General features: G+C 36.9%; 1 protein-coding gene across 1 annotated transcript in view; it reads right to left on the bottom strand.

Moving 5' to 3' along the window:
* LOC100367698 (transitional endoplasmic reticulum ATPase) overlaps positions 1-16,134 on the bottom strand; it is a 36,289-nt gene that overhangs the window by 5,723 nt on the left and 14,432 nt on the right. Inside the window, exons 2-8 of the mRNA XM_002740934.4 lie at positions 2,897-3,008; positions 1,936-2,189; positions 1,629-1,821; positions 1,274-1,405; positions 872-974; positions 492-625; positions 87-222 (exon numbers count right to left, since the gene is read on the bottom strand). Coding sequence (XP_002740980.1) covers positions 87-222; positions 492-625; positions 872-974; positions 1,274-1,405; positions 1,629-1,821; positions 1,936-2,189; positions 2,897-3,008 — 1,064 coding nt within the window. The remainder of the gene's footprint in view (positions 1-86; positions 223-491; positions 626-871; positions 975-1,273; positions 1,406-1,628; positions 1,822-1,935; positions 2,190-2,896; positions 3,009-16,134) is intronic.

Below are 16,134 nucleotides of genomic sequence, written 5' to 3'. Positions count from 1 at the left end.
CATGTGTTACCGATTGTAATTCACAGTTCACACTATGGGGACAAAATACTATGATAAACCTTGGTCTTGATTCATTTCAAACATACCAAATCTCCTGAGTGCAGTATCAATACTGTTTGGTCTGTTTGTGGCTGCCATGACAATAACATGAGATCTCTGTTTTAAACCATCCATCAGGGTTAGTAGCTGTGATACGATACGACGCTCCACTTCACCGTGTGTCTGAAATGGCACAAAGTATTTTGAGGATTATTAATAACAAATTACAGTGCCCCAACTTACAACTGAATCAGGTATGGAAAAGAATAGGAACTAAATGATGACCAATCAGCCATTTTTGTTGAATGTGCACCTGCGACTTCAAAAGCATGATGCCAATTCAAAGTTAGAATGGAATCGACCTGTACATTTACAAAGCAGTAAGACCTTAATTCAGACTTTGAACATCAGGCAGGAAGATAACTAAAACCCAAGAGCAATGGTGGCATTACCTTTTCTCTTTTTGGTGCTATAGCATCTAATTCATCAATAAATATAATGGCTGGGGAATTCTTCTCTGCTTCTTCAAATGCTTTACGCAAATTTGATTCTGACTCGCCAGCAAGTTTACTCATAATCTCAGGACCTGGGAATAAGAACATCACATTAAGACAATTTACAATAAAGCTACGCAACTTTCATGTAATCTGTAACATACTCTAACGTGTAAAGTTTCAAATAGATATATATATGATAGAGAACCACAAGACATTACTCAGTGTTTAAAAACAGTTTGAGTAATAAACTATACAAGTTAAACAGTGCAGATATGGAATTAAGTTACCTTATCCATGAAACAATGGATGTGTTGGTTTGTTAAGGCATGGCTTACCGTTGATAAGAAAGAAGAAAGCGCCGGTTTCATTAGCAACTGCTCTGGCTATCAACGTCTTACCAGTACCAGGTGGACCATACAATAAAATACCTCGAGGAGGCTGAAGAAGAGACAATAATTCTTGTGGTAATCAGTGTTCGACTCAGGATAATAACTGACATGTCGGACCAGTGTGGGAGCAAAACAAAGAAGCACTGTGGAGGTAACACCACGCTGTTTGAATCATTGGAACACTGGTTAGTTGACAGAACATATGAAATTATTTTTTCTTCACTCATTTCGAAAAATATTATACAAATAAAGAAATGTAATTTAAAGAATGCATCTACAATCCTGGGGAAACAAGCACAAAGAGAAGAAAACTATCAGTGTTAGTTATCATTTAGTATATATACACACCTTGACACCAATGGCTCTGAAAAGTGCAGGGTGCCTGAGAGGAAGTTCCACCATTTCTTTGATTTGAGCCAACTGTTTACGACAGCCTCCAATATCATCATATCCAACTTCATTCAGTGATTCTTCTTCTTCCTGAATTGTAATAAATCATTACAATGATTATTCAATGCAAGCCAAGCACATAGCCGAGATGATGTAAATGAGAATACATCGCAGAAAGTTATATTCTTGAATCCCAATGTTCATCAGTCTATTATTCATAATAAAATTTGTTTGCACTGAAATATATTCACATGCATGTATACTAGTTATGACCATATTCTCAATTTCAATCTGATACCATACTATTACTCACCTCTCTTTTGATTGGTTCTCCTTCACAGTGGATAACGGTATCAGGGGCAACGATACAATACGGTGATGGATCCGTCTCTACAACTTTGAATTCAACTGCTCTCATACCACCTCGCACCTGGAATATGTCGCCCTTTCGAACAGGTCTGTAGGCTTCCAAAAAGTATGGCTTCAAATACACTTCAAACAGATTACTGTACAAAATATAGAGAACAATTCCATTAGCCAAGAAACATTCTGAAACCAAAATAATACACAAAAATATGCATGGATTTTTTCAAACAATATATAGTCAATCTAGTCCTTACCCTGTAAGTCCATCCACTGTATCATCAATTGGTAACACATGTATTCTTTTACCATATTTGACATCTGGGCAGGCAGTCACACTGACAATATCACCAAGACGAACACGCAAGTTATTTCGGACAACTCGATTTATTCTAATCTTATCATTAGCAACACTGTCATCAGATAACACAATACAGACTGTATCACGTCGCTTCTTTCCTTTGAGCAAGACAGTGTCACCACGAAACAACTGTAATTCATCCATTTTGGACTAAAAAATAAAAAAAAATATTTGAGAAAATATGAGCATGTGAACATTGAAATGTTCACTGTTTTTTTAAAATAACGAACAGTATTATACATCTGTCACCGTAAGTTACAGTGAGCTGTAATTTTACATGGAATGATTACATGCGTAAGCATTCTCTTATGAATAAAAACAAACATGGCTGCCACCAGGGTTTGACCAGACTCCACACACAAAGAAGTTCGTTAACTCTGTTCACAACGGCATTCCCATGATGTATCCTTGGAAGGTTATTTGAGAGGATACCTCAAAGTATGCACTCAAATAGTTGCCGTCGATACTTCCACTTCCAAACTAACATACTGATTGATGTGAGTGATGCAAAATACAGAAAATTTGGAAACCCAACTAAATTAGGAACTTCAATTGCATGTACTTTGAAGAACATTCAATTCAGTAGGGCTTAATGCCACGAGAAAACCACAAAAGTTATTTCATTTCCATTGAATCAAGTTTAGGTACCCCCAATTTTTATTTTCTTTCCGTCATTTATTTGTATATTTATTTGAAATTTTCCACATTTTTACTAGTTGGCAATTAAAATGAAAATTATTAAATTCATATGAAAAAAATTAAGTGCTACCATGCAAGATGGATGCACACCATTATCTATTGCAATTTCAATCATATATATTGTTAAACAAATATCATAAATAACTCTTATAATTCACCTGTGACATAGACACAACAGAGTTATCTTCATTGACAGCTTCTTCTACAACCAGTCTATTGGGCCTGGACTTCTGTTTGAGGATGGCAGTAGCCAAATCATCTGGATTTTTACTGCAAAAATATGACAAATAATTACATTACATAGTCCTTTGACAAAGTTGTGAAATTTCAGGAAATGTATAAAGTTTGAACATGACAGAGGAAAAGTGGAATCTGATTCAAAAAACAAAATGTATCAATTAATTCAAGAATGTACCAAGTATGGACAATAGGTGTCCATGTATAACCAAGATCGGGTTCAGAATGGCAGAAATGCTTGATTTATATACATTGTAACATTGAAATGGCCACTTTAAAATTGATCAGCAAACTAATGGATGGGCATATGTGCGACATGTACACATACAGTTTGAATGTGATTGGTCAATGCATGTCAGAAATATAGCTTTGATATAACAAAATAGCCACCAGTCAGCTTTTTTTGAACTGATGAAAATAATGCCCACATATGTACCCGGTCTGAATAAAATCAATCTATATACAACCAAGTACAGGTATGAGAGAAATGCATGATTTGGTACACACTCGAAGCAGAATTTGAAAAGCAATGCATGATGGGAGTCAGTTACGAAGACAAATAACGAGTCATTAAACTGCAATTTGTCAGCTTTCGGCCAGTACAACTCGCAAACAATGCAACTTACTCTAAAATGCAACATTTCAAGTTATAAATATGTTGGCTATTTTTGTTTACTTATTAATTAATCACAATATACTTAATGATGGCATTAACACATTGCCTGCTGAAAGCCTCCAGATAGCAAAAAAGAATAGGAAAAATTGGCATCAGCAGCCAGTGTTCTCCCCAGGCCTCTGAAGCGACACGGTACCGTGACGCTTGGACACTCGATCGTGATGCTTGCCCTTTGTCCGTGACGCTTGGTCACTCAGCCGTGATGCTTATATTTTTGTTTACAAGTGTCAGTCTCGTCTTGCACGTATTTAAAACAATAACATGTATTGATCAATTTAGGTAATCCTGCTTTTGTTAGCCATACAAAGACAGTGATAAAAACGGAAGTCTGCAATATGTTGCGAAGTCTTTCAAAGGTGCAGAGCCTCCAAATCAAAAAACAAGCAGCCTGTCGGCTGAGATAGCTCCGCTGTTAGCAATGCACATGGCAATTAAAGAACAGAAGATATCATTAGAAAATGAACAAATTTGAGAGAGGTCCACATGTAGTACCTATATGTATAATATATCAAAGCAATTGGACTTGCGGTTTTCAACAAGAAGTCGAAAATATCACTTTTTACCAAAAATTACAAAAATATTCATCAAAATTAGAGAATTAAAGATATCATCATGAAATGAACAAATCTGAGAGAGGTCCACATGTAGTACCTATATATGTAATATCAAAGCAATTGGACTTGCGGTTTTCAACAAGAAGTCGAAAATATCACTTTTTACCAAAAATTACAAAAATATTCACCGAAATTAGAGAATTAAAGATATCATTACAAAATGAACAAATCTGAAAGAGGTCCACATGTAGTACCTATATATGTAATATCAAAGCAATTGGACTTGCGGTTTTCAACAAGAAGTCGAAAATATCACTTTTTACCAAAAATTACAAAAATATTCACCAAAATTAGAGAATTAAAGATATCATTACAAAATGAACAAATCTGAGAGAGGTCCACATGTAGTACCTATATATGTAATATCAAAGCAATTGCACTTGCGGTTTTCAACAAGAAGTCGAAAATATCACTTTTTACTAAAAATGACAAAAATATTCACCAAAATTAGAGAATTGAAGATATCATCATGAAATGAACAAATCTGAGAGAGGTCTACCCAAGGTACATATACACCAAGTATCAAAGCATTCAGGCTTGTAGTTTTCAAGAAGAAGTCGAAAAAGTAAAACATTGACACGGACGACGACGACGGACAATTACTCATATGATAAGCTCCGCTCGACAAAGTCGACAGCGGAGCTAAAAATTAACTAGAATAGCAATAATTTGCCCATTGCACGCAACGGCAACAATGTGACAAAACAAGTCACGGCGTACGTAGGGAAGATCAACCCCGATTTGCTGCACTCTGATTTGTTATCACTCAATCGCTGGTGACATTATTTACTCCAAAATTAGAAAAGAACAAGTGAAATTAAGTCGCATTGGAAAGAAAAGTATGAATAATTCAACAGCAGACGAGACGGGATGAGACAAAACAAACTCTGACCTCTGGAAATACCCCATTCATAGGGTACCTTAGTACAGAAAAACGCCGCCCTAAGGCGACATAATGCACGTTGCAACATTGTGACCGATGCATGCTGGGCTATCAGGGGTTGTGATCGAGGTAACAAAGATGGCGGCGCAGAATGCATGATTTTCCGCAATGTTTAAAAACAACATCTCGTTGGCAATTTTGATGTAATGCTTATGATAATCATCAATGAATCGTTTTAATAAACAATTTGTGTATTTCACACCAAAAAGTCAGATACCGATGATCGCAATAGCAGCGGTGAATACCCGTCCAACGCAATGCCGTCAGCTGACGATGTTACGGTGATCGTAGCGTTGTACTCACAAGGTATATTGCAATGAAAAATCGCCGAACTGCCATTGTAGAATTTTTTTTTAATTATTGATTTATTAATTTCAACATATTTCGATATCTTGCCGACTTTATATATTTAACCAAAAAATGTTTTCCCCGACGTTTATATGAACCGACAGTGACATGGGCACTAAAACCGTTGAGTGGAAACCCCGGAAAACACTAAACCTGTCGAAAAACACTAAACCCGAGGTAAAGGGTGTATTATGGGTGTACCATAATCGTCCAGTGAATATTTGATTAAAAGAAAGCAAAAACATGAAACAGAATCCACGACGGCAGCTGATTTCACAAGGGCGCCCTCAATGTAATCTAAACTATTAAGGTAGCAGGATAGTTTTTTTGCATGAAAAATGTAAACACCTATAATCGGAATAAATTTTACAAGAAACCATACAATCTAGACATGTTTGGAAAGCTCTTGACTTGTATTTTCCTATTATTAATATTTTGTGAACATTGTGTTTGTTTTAGCGTCACGTGATTCCGCAAATCAGCGGGGCTGATAATTTAAATAACGTGAATAAAATTTTAATTGTCATCTCTACAGTCATTCATGCGATCAAAAACTTTACACTGTTTTGAAGCAAAGGATATGAAGTTTAAATCCGTATTTCTATTTTTTGCATTAAGTTTTTTTTTTCTTTCCGAAAATCACAAATTTCCAGCACGTTTTTTGGTGTTGAAGTTAGAGTATACCGTTGGTTTGCGCGAGGTTTGTGAAAAAACGCAATAGAATTTTGCAAATATGCAAATACGGATATGAAGCCAACATATCAAAGAGTAAGAAAAGCTAAACGGCGACATCGTAGCGCTATTCACTGAAACGCCATTTAAAATTAGGTCAACGGTAATTGCCAAAAACCGAACACCGAGAAATCGGCACTTTTATGATTTCAAACTTCAATCAACGTTAACTCCCGTTTCAGCAGCAAAATTTACATGGGCTAAATTGTAAATAAAATGCTTTGAAAGTTGTTTTCGAGAAAAATCATGAACTGACATTTATATCTGTGAAAAACTTTGTTTTTTGGCCGTTTTCTTTCACGCTGTGGAGTTTTGTGACGGTCTGTGCTGATAACGAACGGTGACGTCATTCATTAAAGCTTGGATTATGCAAAGTGGGCAGTTCTGTTTGCGAGTAACAAACAATACAGAGACTACACTTGGCAGTTGAAGTGTTTGCAAATACAGTGTATTTATTTTTGGGCTGTTTGTAAACTTATTAGTTCAAGCATGCCACGAGTTTCGGAGTCTCCTGGAGGCAGCTCGTACATACTGGCGAAAGGGCGGACCCATTACTGGTTGAGGTAACCCCTAATAGCATGACAGTTTCACCAGAGCGCTCCGTCCCTTTCCAATCGCTCGCATTCCAATGGCAGCCTTTTTATTTATTTAGAAAACTGCTCCCTTCTTTCGAGATGACGTGAAGCTAGGCCCGCTCAGTTTCGATCGAATACAACTGCCTAGACCGTGACGCCTGCGCTCCACTATTGAGATATTGCCTACTTTGCAAAATTGACAAATCTCTTTTTCTAGGGCGCCATTCAACAGTGACATGTCAACGAGTCGAATCTCGCCGTCTTCAAACGATCGGCCGTGACATTCACTCTCACTTTCTTCTTCTACGTCGGAAGTCAACAATATTTGTGGCCTGAATTTTCATGCAATGCATAGCCACCACAGATGGCCGTATTTTATTGTTTGCAACCATATTTTGTAAAAGGGAGCCCCCTCCCAATGTAACTGCATTACTTCTGGACTAAGAAAGTAACCTCGTGATCAGACACCTTTCAATGACAAAGCCAAGAAAAAAATATTACAGACATTTTTTTGTAAGTTTTTATTCTGTTAACATATAATTACATTGAAGTGGTACATTCATGTACTTTTTTGATTATTCAAAATTTGTTGTTTCTAAAGCGATTGTTTTGTCTTTGCTGTACTTCCTGTCTAGAAAGGCAGCAGTGCACGCATCTTATCAGCTGTGTGTAAACTACAAACAGATATCTTATCAGTTGTTTGTAAATAGCAAATAAAGAAAGTGGCCCAACTTAAAACTATTTACCCTCAGTTCAGTTATGTTTGTAAACCATGCATATTAATGAGATGCACTAGTTGGGTGTACACTGGATAAACAAAAACTTGGCCATTTGTTTGCACACTAGAAAAAATCAGTTTACTTGTACAAGATATTTTTTTTTCAATAAAATAAATACACCTATGTATGTAGCATGCCTTAGGGAGCTATTCATGTGATTTTCAAAAAAAAATGTGAAAAGTGCCCAAAAAACTATTCTGCTACCTTAAGTTTATTATATGTATTAAATCTGGGTTAAATAACAAGGACTGAATTTGACATGATGTAGTTTTAGGAATTTCAAATCTAAAAATATGCCAATTGCTGTGTTCATAATTTGTAAATATATAAAATAAAATGTTTGGTTTGGGGCGCGATATACTAGTATCTAACATAGAGGGCGTCCTGCTGCCAAATCAGCTGCGGCCCTGGCCTCGATCATAAAGGGATTTTTCTTTAGCTTTCTTTTCATAAATACTCAACTGAACGATCATGGTATATCCATAATTCGCCCTTTACGAAGGGTTTAGTGTTTTTTCAACAGGTTTAGTGTTTTCCGGGGTTTCCACTCAACGCACTAAAACTTATACACAATGATGAACCAGTTACATCCATGGATAACAGTATATTCACTGACTGGCTATAACACAAGTTTTTCAATTTTTTTTTCCTTTTTATGTTGTTCCATTTCAAACTTTATTTGACTTGATACAAAAACAAAAAATACAATGCAGTAAAATGATATAAAATTTATCAGATATAAAAATATCTTGTCTTTAATTAATTGTAGATTGACAATATTTGTTGGGAAAAACTGATTATTATGCAAATAACAATTATGCAAATTAGATGCATTGTTATGCAAATTGGCCGTGATGCTTGACATGAAGTCTGGGGAGAACACTGGCAGCAGATGTGTTAATGAACCATTATGCTATTCCATTGAAATAAAATCTCTAGCAGTGTTGAATAAAAAGAAACTATCAACACAACAAACATTCTCTCCATTATTAGAAATATCTATTGATGGCAGTTGAATCAAAATAGCCAATCAATGAGTGCAATGTCACATGACAAAATTTGAAAATTGTCCATCAGCCAACATTTGCTTCTAGAGGGGAGGCAAGGGGGGTAGCTGGTACGGTTTTACGGGATATAAAAAGTTTTTTTTACAATTTACAAGGGAAAAAAAAGACGTTTTTACAGTTTACAGTGTTAAAAAATGGAACATTGAATGGTCCAAAGAGCTCTCCGACTAAAATTCTCCGCCATTACTGCGCCGTGTGTAGAGACGCTTGCGCATATTACCCAGTGTTTCATCTAGGATGAAGCCATGAGGGGGGATTGTCCCCCTTTGGTGTAAAAATTGAGGGGGACTTCACTTTGTCAAAGGGGGAATGGAAATTGATGACAAAACAGATTTTGCTATTAACACAGTTACGGGTATAGTATTTTTTTTTATTAAAGTTAGGAGTATAACGGTCAAAGTATTATTAACATAATTGTACATGTCTATCTAAAACTGAGAATGGATTCAAGACAATACTATGTTGTACCAAATGACGTTATAATATGCAAATACAGTAAACCTGAAATGCACTGAAGATTATTATTAGTTATTAGTTACTAATAACTACAGTTCCTGTGCTGCATCATGGCTAAACAGTAATTGAATTTGTGCATGGTCAATAAAATATTTTCACCCTCATCAGTCAGAGTGACTTAATGTAAATATATTTGCTACACAATATACAATAAACATAAAAGGATATGTTGGAATTATGAATATCATGGGTAAGTATATTAATGTTTCTATTCAAATAATAATTATAATGATGTCATCATATTAAGAACAATTTTCATGGACCAACTTAAGTTATAAAATTAACTAACTGAGAAAAAATTATCCATTGTATCAAATAAGTATGGCAAAAACAATATAAATTGTGATGACACAATATTATGAGATTTTTGAACCCCTGATTTTTTATTTGCCTGCAATATCTAGGTAGAAATATGCTAATTTATCTTGTATCAAAAATGATTATCATTCTATTTGCAAATTTTCTCATTGTGATGAAAATACTGTAACTCAATCAATTGTGTACCACTGCTGTGCTGATTTATTTGATCACTGCTCTGAAGCGGAGAAAAACAGTCAGCCAAACTGAACGAAACAAGCTGAACGGTTCAAACAAAAACAGAGTTGTAACATAGTTGGAATGGTTGACAGGTGAACGTAAACGCGCAAAAGTTTGCAACATTTTATCTTTTGATCGTGCCGACTAGAAATTTGGGCACGTTGAATTGGCAACGCAATCGGTCAAAACAAATTTATTCTTTCAGGAATATGCGCCGCGATTTTTGGATTCTCCACTGGCGAAGCGATTCTTCATAATCAAAATCCTTGAGTGGGGGGCCTTCAATCAGAATGGTCATCAGGCGATTCAATGCGCGCTCCTCAATTCTATTGCGTAGACACGTTTTGATTTTATTCTGGGCTGAGAAGCCCCTCTCGCAAATAGCCGTGTTAACTGGCAGCGTAACGGCAATCTTCGCTAAGGTGATCAAATTTGGCACTGTTTGACGGTGGTTGTTGTTTATGAGTTTCCACAACAATGATAGGTTATTACGTGGATAAGCTTGTTGTAGGACGAGCTTTTTCACAACGGACCATTCGTGTCGGGTCTCATCAGGGACAATGATCGGGTCGCAGGGCTTGCCTTGACTGTCGTACTTCGTCTCGCCATAATGACAAATCAGTACTTCGATTCTATCATTGCCGTGGTGGGAGAGTTCGTCAGCTGGTACGAATGACAAGTCACGCATTGCGAGAACATCAAACGCCGATACTACACTGGTACTATCATTCGGAAAACGACGTCTAAACTGTCCTTTTGAAATATTAAGTTCAGTTTAGTTACAATTGGAATGACATCCATCAAAAACCATGTTATGGCGACGAATTTGTATTGCGTCAGTTGCTTATGTAAACCAACCCCTTTTGGATCTTTATGTAGAACACTCTGATCGAAGTACGTAACAAGTGCGTTCCATGATCAGTGGACTGTTTGCAAAGAATCGTAAAATGCAAACCAGCGCACTGCGTGAATCTCCTTTATCTTCAGCTCGGGGCTGTCAAGAATTTTCTCTATCCCCTTAAATCGTGATGAACGGAGCGAAGACTGCTTAAAATAATAAAACAAACTGGTGAGAATTTCTCTGTACTGCTTTAAATATTCAACACCGTCGGCTGCTTGGCTGGTACATAGCGCAAGTCGGTGAGCGACGCAATGAATATTTATTAAAAATGGGTTTGTTCCTTTTAGCTTGGCACTAACTCCATTATTTTTTCCTACCATTACCGATGCTCCGTCACTTCCCAGCCCATCATTTTTCTAGCATCCAGTTCTCTTTGCTGCACTGCGACGACCAGTTTGTCGGTAATTGATGCCGCATCTTTTTCAAGGAGGTGATAATTACCGAGGAAATGAGATTCTACATCGAATTCTTCATTTACCATACGTATATACAAAACCAGCCTCCCAGTCACTGATATATCAGTGCTTTCGTCTGTAAGGATGCTGAACATAACACAGCTCTGAATACGTTTCGAGACTTTAGTTGTTATAACGTCGCTAATTGTTTGCTGTAAGTCTTCGGCTGTCGTGGACGACTGATAGGTAGCATTACCGCCAACCTGCAAGTTGCCAACATGTTCGCAACCAGACTCGCGCAATAACTCTAACAATGAAGAATATTTATCGGTAGCAATAGCCTCTTTCGCTAACCAATACACGGTTTTCATTGCTGTGATAACGGCGTCTTGCTTTTTGGTAAGGGCGGTAGAGACGGCTGCTTCCATGTCCGCTCGCATTATCGTAGCTTTTACAGCTTCCAAATGTAAAGCGCTGCTGGCGTGTCGTGCAACAGTTGATGTGCGGTAGTTTTTACAACCGTCGGCGTCAGTGAATGGGTTTCGCTTTCCAGATTTGAGACATATTCTGCACTTCATGCCCGTGCCATCTTTCGGTTGTTCCAGTCATTCAGACCATCCCGGTTTATTGAGCCATGATGACTGGAAATTACTTTGCTTTCCCCTTTTAGCAGGTGGCGACGACGGGTCTACACATGACTCCAGATCGAGAGGTCCTACAGCGTTGTCAGTTTCTTCGTTTTGAGTTGCATTATTTGCATCATTGCTTTCGTCGATTTAGTCTTCATTTTCATCAACGTTGAAAAACGTTGTTATTAGTCGACCCCTTTTAATGATATTGACGTAGTAAATAACCAGGACGCAGAACGTAAATTTGAAACTGGCGCTCAATGAAAACCAGAATCACGTCACAAGTTTAATTAAAAATTAAAACAATGATTTCACTCCCTCCGATAATTAAGGAATCGTACTTCAAAATAGTTTAGTCATCACAAATTTAACAGGAGAAGCACCGTTTTTTAAGGAGCGTTGATGGAATCTACTTGATAAAATGTAACAACAAAAAACACACACGCAATCACACATAAGAGTTTATTCATCACGTACTAGTATCAACCAGGAAGGCAACATTTTTTGGAAGAGCGTTGATGGAATATACATCATAAAATGTAACAAAAACAATTCCAGGCACGTGGCATTCACGCACACTACTGCCCTGGAAGCAATTAACTTCCCACGCGTAGGATATACAATGTTGCATTTGCAATATTACTCATGCCCAACACGTGCTATGTTAGTGGTTCAGACTAAAAAGTGTGTGTCAGACGTGTGTTCAGTCTCATTTGAGGGAGTGGCTGGGAGTGGTAATAAGATTGATTTTGCGCGATGATCGCCCCGTCCTCCTTTGATTGGCGGCACTGAGTTCAAGTATTTGCGCGAATCGCGCGGCCTAGATGAAACACTGATTACCCTCGTAATGCTTTTCATTCGGTGAGAGGGCCTTTTACGTCTCGACATTCAATTTTGTAGTGAATTGTGTCATCTAGTCGTTTTACAGTTTCTAATTTCCCTGGATTATTTTTACGTTTTTTTTATTTGGATGTAAATTCTTGTACGTACCGAGAAAAATGACACATTTTTCAGTGTTCTCCCCACATAGAACAAAGCATGGCGGCACCGCCATGCTTGGCGACCCGGCCGCCATACTTGGGCTCTGACCGCCATGCTTACAACTTCACCGCCATGCTAATAGGATGCATTGTTTACATCCATTTGACCCGCTCACAAATAGCACTGCATAAATTATCACCGTCTACAAGTGTCAACGCCACGGCGGTTTGAACTTGCCGGGACGAATTAAACAGTCCCATTGTTAAACACGTGTGAGATACGGACGCTGTCAATGGGGAACAAATTGTCACTCAAGTTGCAAGTAGTTGAACACAGATGTTATATGACAAAACATGCAAAGGAAAAAAAGGTGATGCCGCCCGGCTAAAACGCTTAAAATGAACAGTCAAACACGATCTTAACCAGTAACATTCAATACCTTGTTCGTGTCACATCGCTCCTGCATTACAAGTATTAATTATGTCTAAGAGTTTTATGTCAGCGTGGCTTGTTAAGAAGACCCCGTCATCGTCATCGCCTTCACCGAGCCTGTTACGTCGAGCGCGAGTTCCCGGGACGAAATAACTGCAATCACCGCTAGCACATCACAGAGTTGGAAGCGTATTGAAACACCGAGTAAAAGACAGAAACGGCACAAGGCAGGTTTTGATGAGTCGTGGAAGAAGACATTTCCCTGGTTAAGGTCAACTTCAGATTGTTCAGGTAAGATTTCGTAATTTTAGAAATAAAATGCCAGTGTGTGTTTGTTTTGCCGATCATAAGAACACTGAACATGGTAGGCCTACATCGATTTCAATCTTAGACACGAGGCTGGTATAGACACGGCATGAAAAAAAAAATCATCACTCGTTACTGCCAACTTTTTTTTAGATTATTTATGGATATCTTCATAGGTTAATGTGTACGCGTATGTTATAATTTGTCCAAACAAAAAAAAATCAAAGAAAGCATAGAAAGAACTCCCATGTGCTGAGAGTATTGGAGACACATTAAATATAATTTGAAATTACTTAGCTGAAAACTAATTATGCAAATCAGAAAATTAACATGAACAGATTTGATTGTAAAACTAATGAGGTCTGTGCAATGTAACAAAAACTATGTACCAAGTTTAATTGAAATGTGATTAGAACCAAAAAATTATGAATTATTATGCTTATTAGGGAATTAATATGAACAGAGTTTTACCCCAAACTAATTAGGTTTGTACATTGTCATAGAGCATCTTTGTACTAAGTTTCATTAAAATGGAAATTAGTACTTTAGATATCAGTGTGAAAGCTTAAAATTGGTTAATTACGCAAATTGGGTAATTAATATGTACAGATTTTAACCCACAATTATCCAGGTCTGTCTATTGTCCTACAGCATCCATGTATAAACATTCATTGATATGTGATGATTAGTACCGTATGTACTCTAATTTAGGCGTCCCTCTAATTTAGGCGTCCCCCAAAGGTCAAACCTAACAAAAGAATTCTAATTTAGGCGTCACCCAAACCTGAAATTGTACACAATGTATTGAAGTTGTAAAGTGCACTAAGCTAAGAACATGTGTTAAATTTCCAGGTCAAATCCAGACAGCTTGACTTCCTGTTAGAAAGGCACTTTCTTTGTTTCAGACCTAGTACATCAAGTGTGAATTACCAATCCATGCAAACGAAAAACAACTTCACAATTTTGGTTGAGCGATGATCACATGGGCACAGTCATATACCGGTACCGTATTTCGTTCGATCTCCGATGTACATGTACTGCCATAGTTGGTATGATGCAAAGCGACTTATCTAAAAGTCTGATAGCTTCTAACTAAACGACGTCATGGCTAATTAAAACAAGAAAATTTAGTGAACTCAGTACACCAAAGGAGCTTATGGCGTCTGGAGGCAAAAGAAAAACGCACAAGACAAAACAATGCCATTTCAATAAACTACCAATCAAAGGAATTTACATTTATCATTTCTTGTTAATATTCATTCCCAGTTTTATGTTCGTATTATATTTCTTCCAAGTGTTACACAGCAATGATTTTTGTACCTATAAAGCATCAAAGGCATACCGCGTCCGGTGTTTTGATTAACTGTCGCGTGAGCGAGTATGTAATTTTATTGCGTCTGCAGCGGTCACTGGAGTGTCTAGGAAAGTGTCTGGGGATGTTGCTAAGTCCCTCGGTAATTACCTACCGGGTGCGAAAGTTAGGTGTATGTAAATATTATGCGCATGCTGTAAATTCTTTCTAAATGTAATGTTGTTGACATTAAATGTGGAAAACAGATATGTAGTTCTCATTCTAAAATCAAAGAAAGCTTAGAAAGAACTCCCATGTGCTGAGAGTATTGGAGACACATTAAATATAATTCGAAATTACTTAGCTGAAAACTAATTATGCAAATCAGAAAATTAATATGACCAGATTTGAGTGTAAAACTAATGAGGTCTGCGCAATGTAACAGAAAATCTATGTCTCCAAGTTTAATTGAAATGTTATTAGAACCAAAAAATTATGAATTATTATGCTTATTAGGGAATTAATATGAACAGATTTTTACCCCAAACTAATTAGGTTTGTACATTGTCCTAGAGCATCTTTGTACTAAGTTTCATTGAAATGGAATAATTAGTACCGTGAAAACTCCAAAATTTCGACCCCTCTAAAAATTCGGCCGCCTATTTATTTGCCGGGTTTCGGTGTTTTATTTACCTCCAAATTTTCGACTCCACTAAAAATTGCCGACTCATTCTTATTCGAAAATTGCGACAAGTTTTAGTTTTCCCCCAAACGAAAAAAAAAACAATGTGAGCGTTGAAACGGGACCTTCCTCAAAGGCATGAATCCAGGTTTCTGATTGACTGAGAGATTTTTATTTTATTGGTAACGAAAATACATGTATATTCTAAATAAACGAAGTTTCAAATAAAAACGAACACAAAAATCTCGGCATGCTGCATTTCTGAATTGTTGATTATTACTGTACTCAGTAGTGGTTATAATAATGTACACAAAATAAATTTGTTGAATGGTTATGAAATACAAATAAAAGTCAACTTAGTTTCATCGTAAGCGAATGATTCCGGTCTCGTATAAACGTTTGATGCTGTAGGATATCCGCCATGTTCTCTTAGGTCAAATAGGTCAAATCGCTAATTAACCAATCAAAAAGCTGGATGATGCCAACGTGTTCAAATTACCATAGCTTATTTAAATATGTTAATGTTATTGAACGCAATGCGGAAGAGAATGATGTTGTAGTACGATATTTTGGCTTGGATTTTGATGCGAAAACAGCATGATTTTTTTTAAATAAAAAAATTAGTTGTTTTTAAAAAATAAACTGGTCATCTGAAGAATAATTTAACATTGTTCACAGTGATAACAGCTCATTCTCGAAAGGAAGCTTACCCGCTCACGCTAGTCACGATAAAAATCATACACGTGTACTCTTGA

Source organism: Saccoglossus kowalevskii, chromosome 9, assembly GCF_978046115.1.
Source record: "Saccoglossus kowalevskii chromosome 9, keSacKowa6.1, whole genome shotgun sequence".
Lineage (NCBI taxonomy): Eukaryota > Metazoa > Hemichordata > Enteropneusta > Harrimaniidae > Saccoglossus > Saccoglossus kowalevskii.
This window is presented reverse-complemented; position numbering and strand designations above follow the sequence as displayed.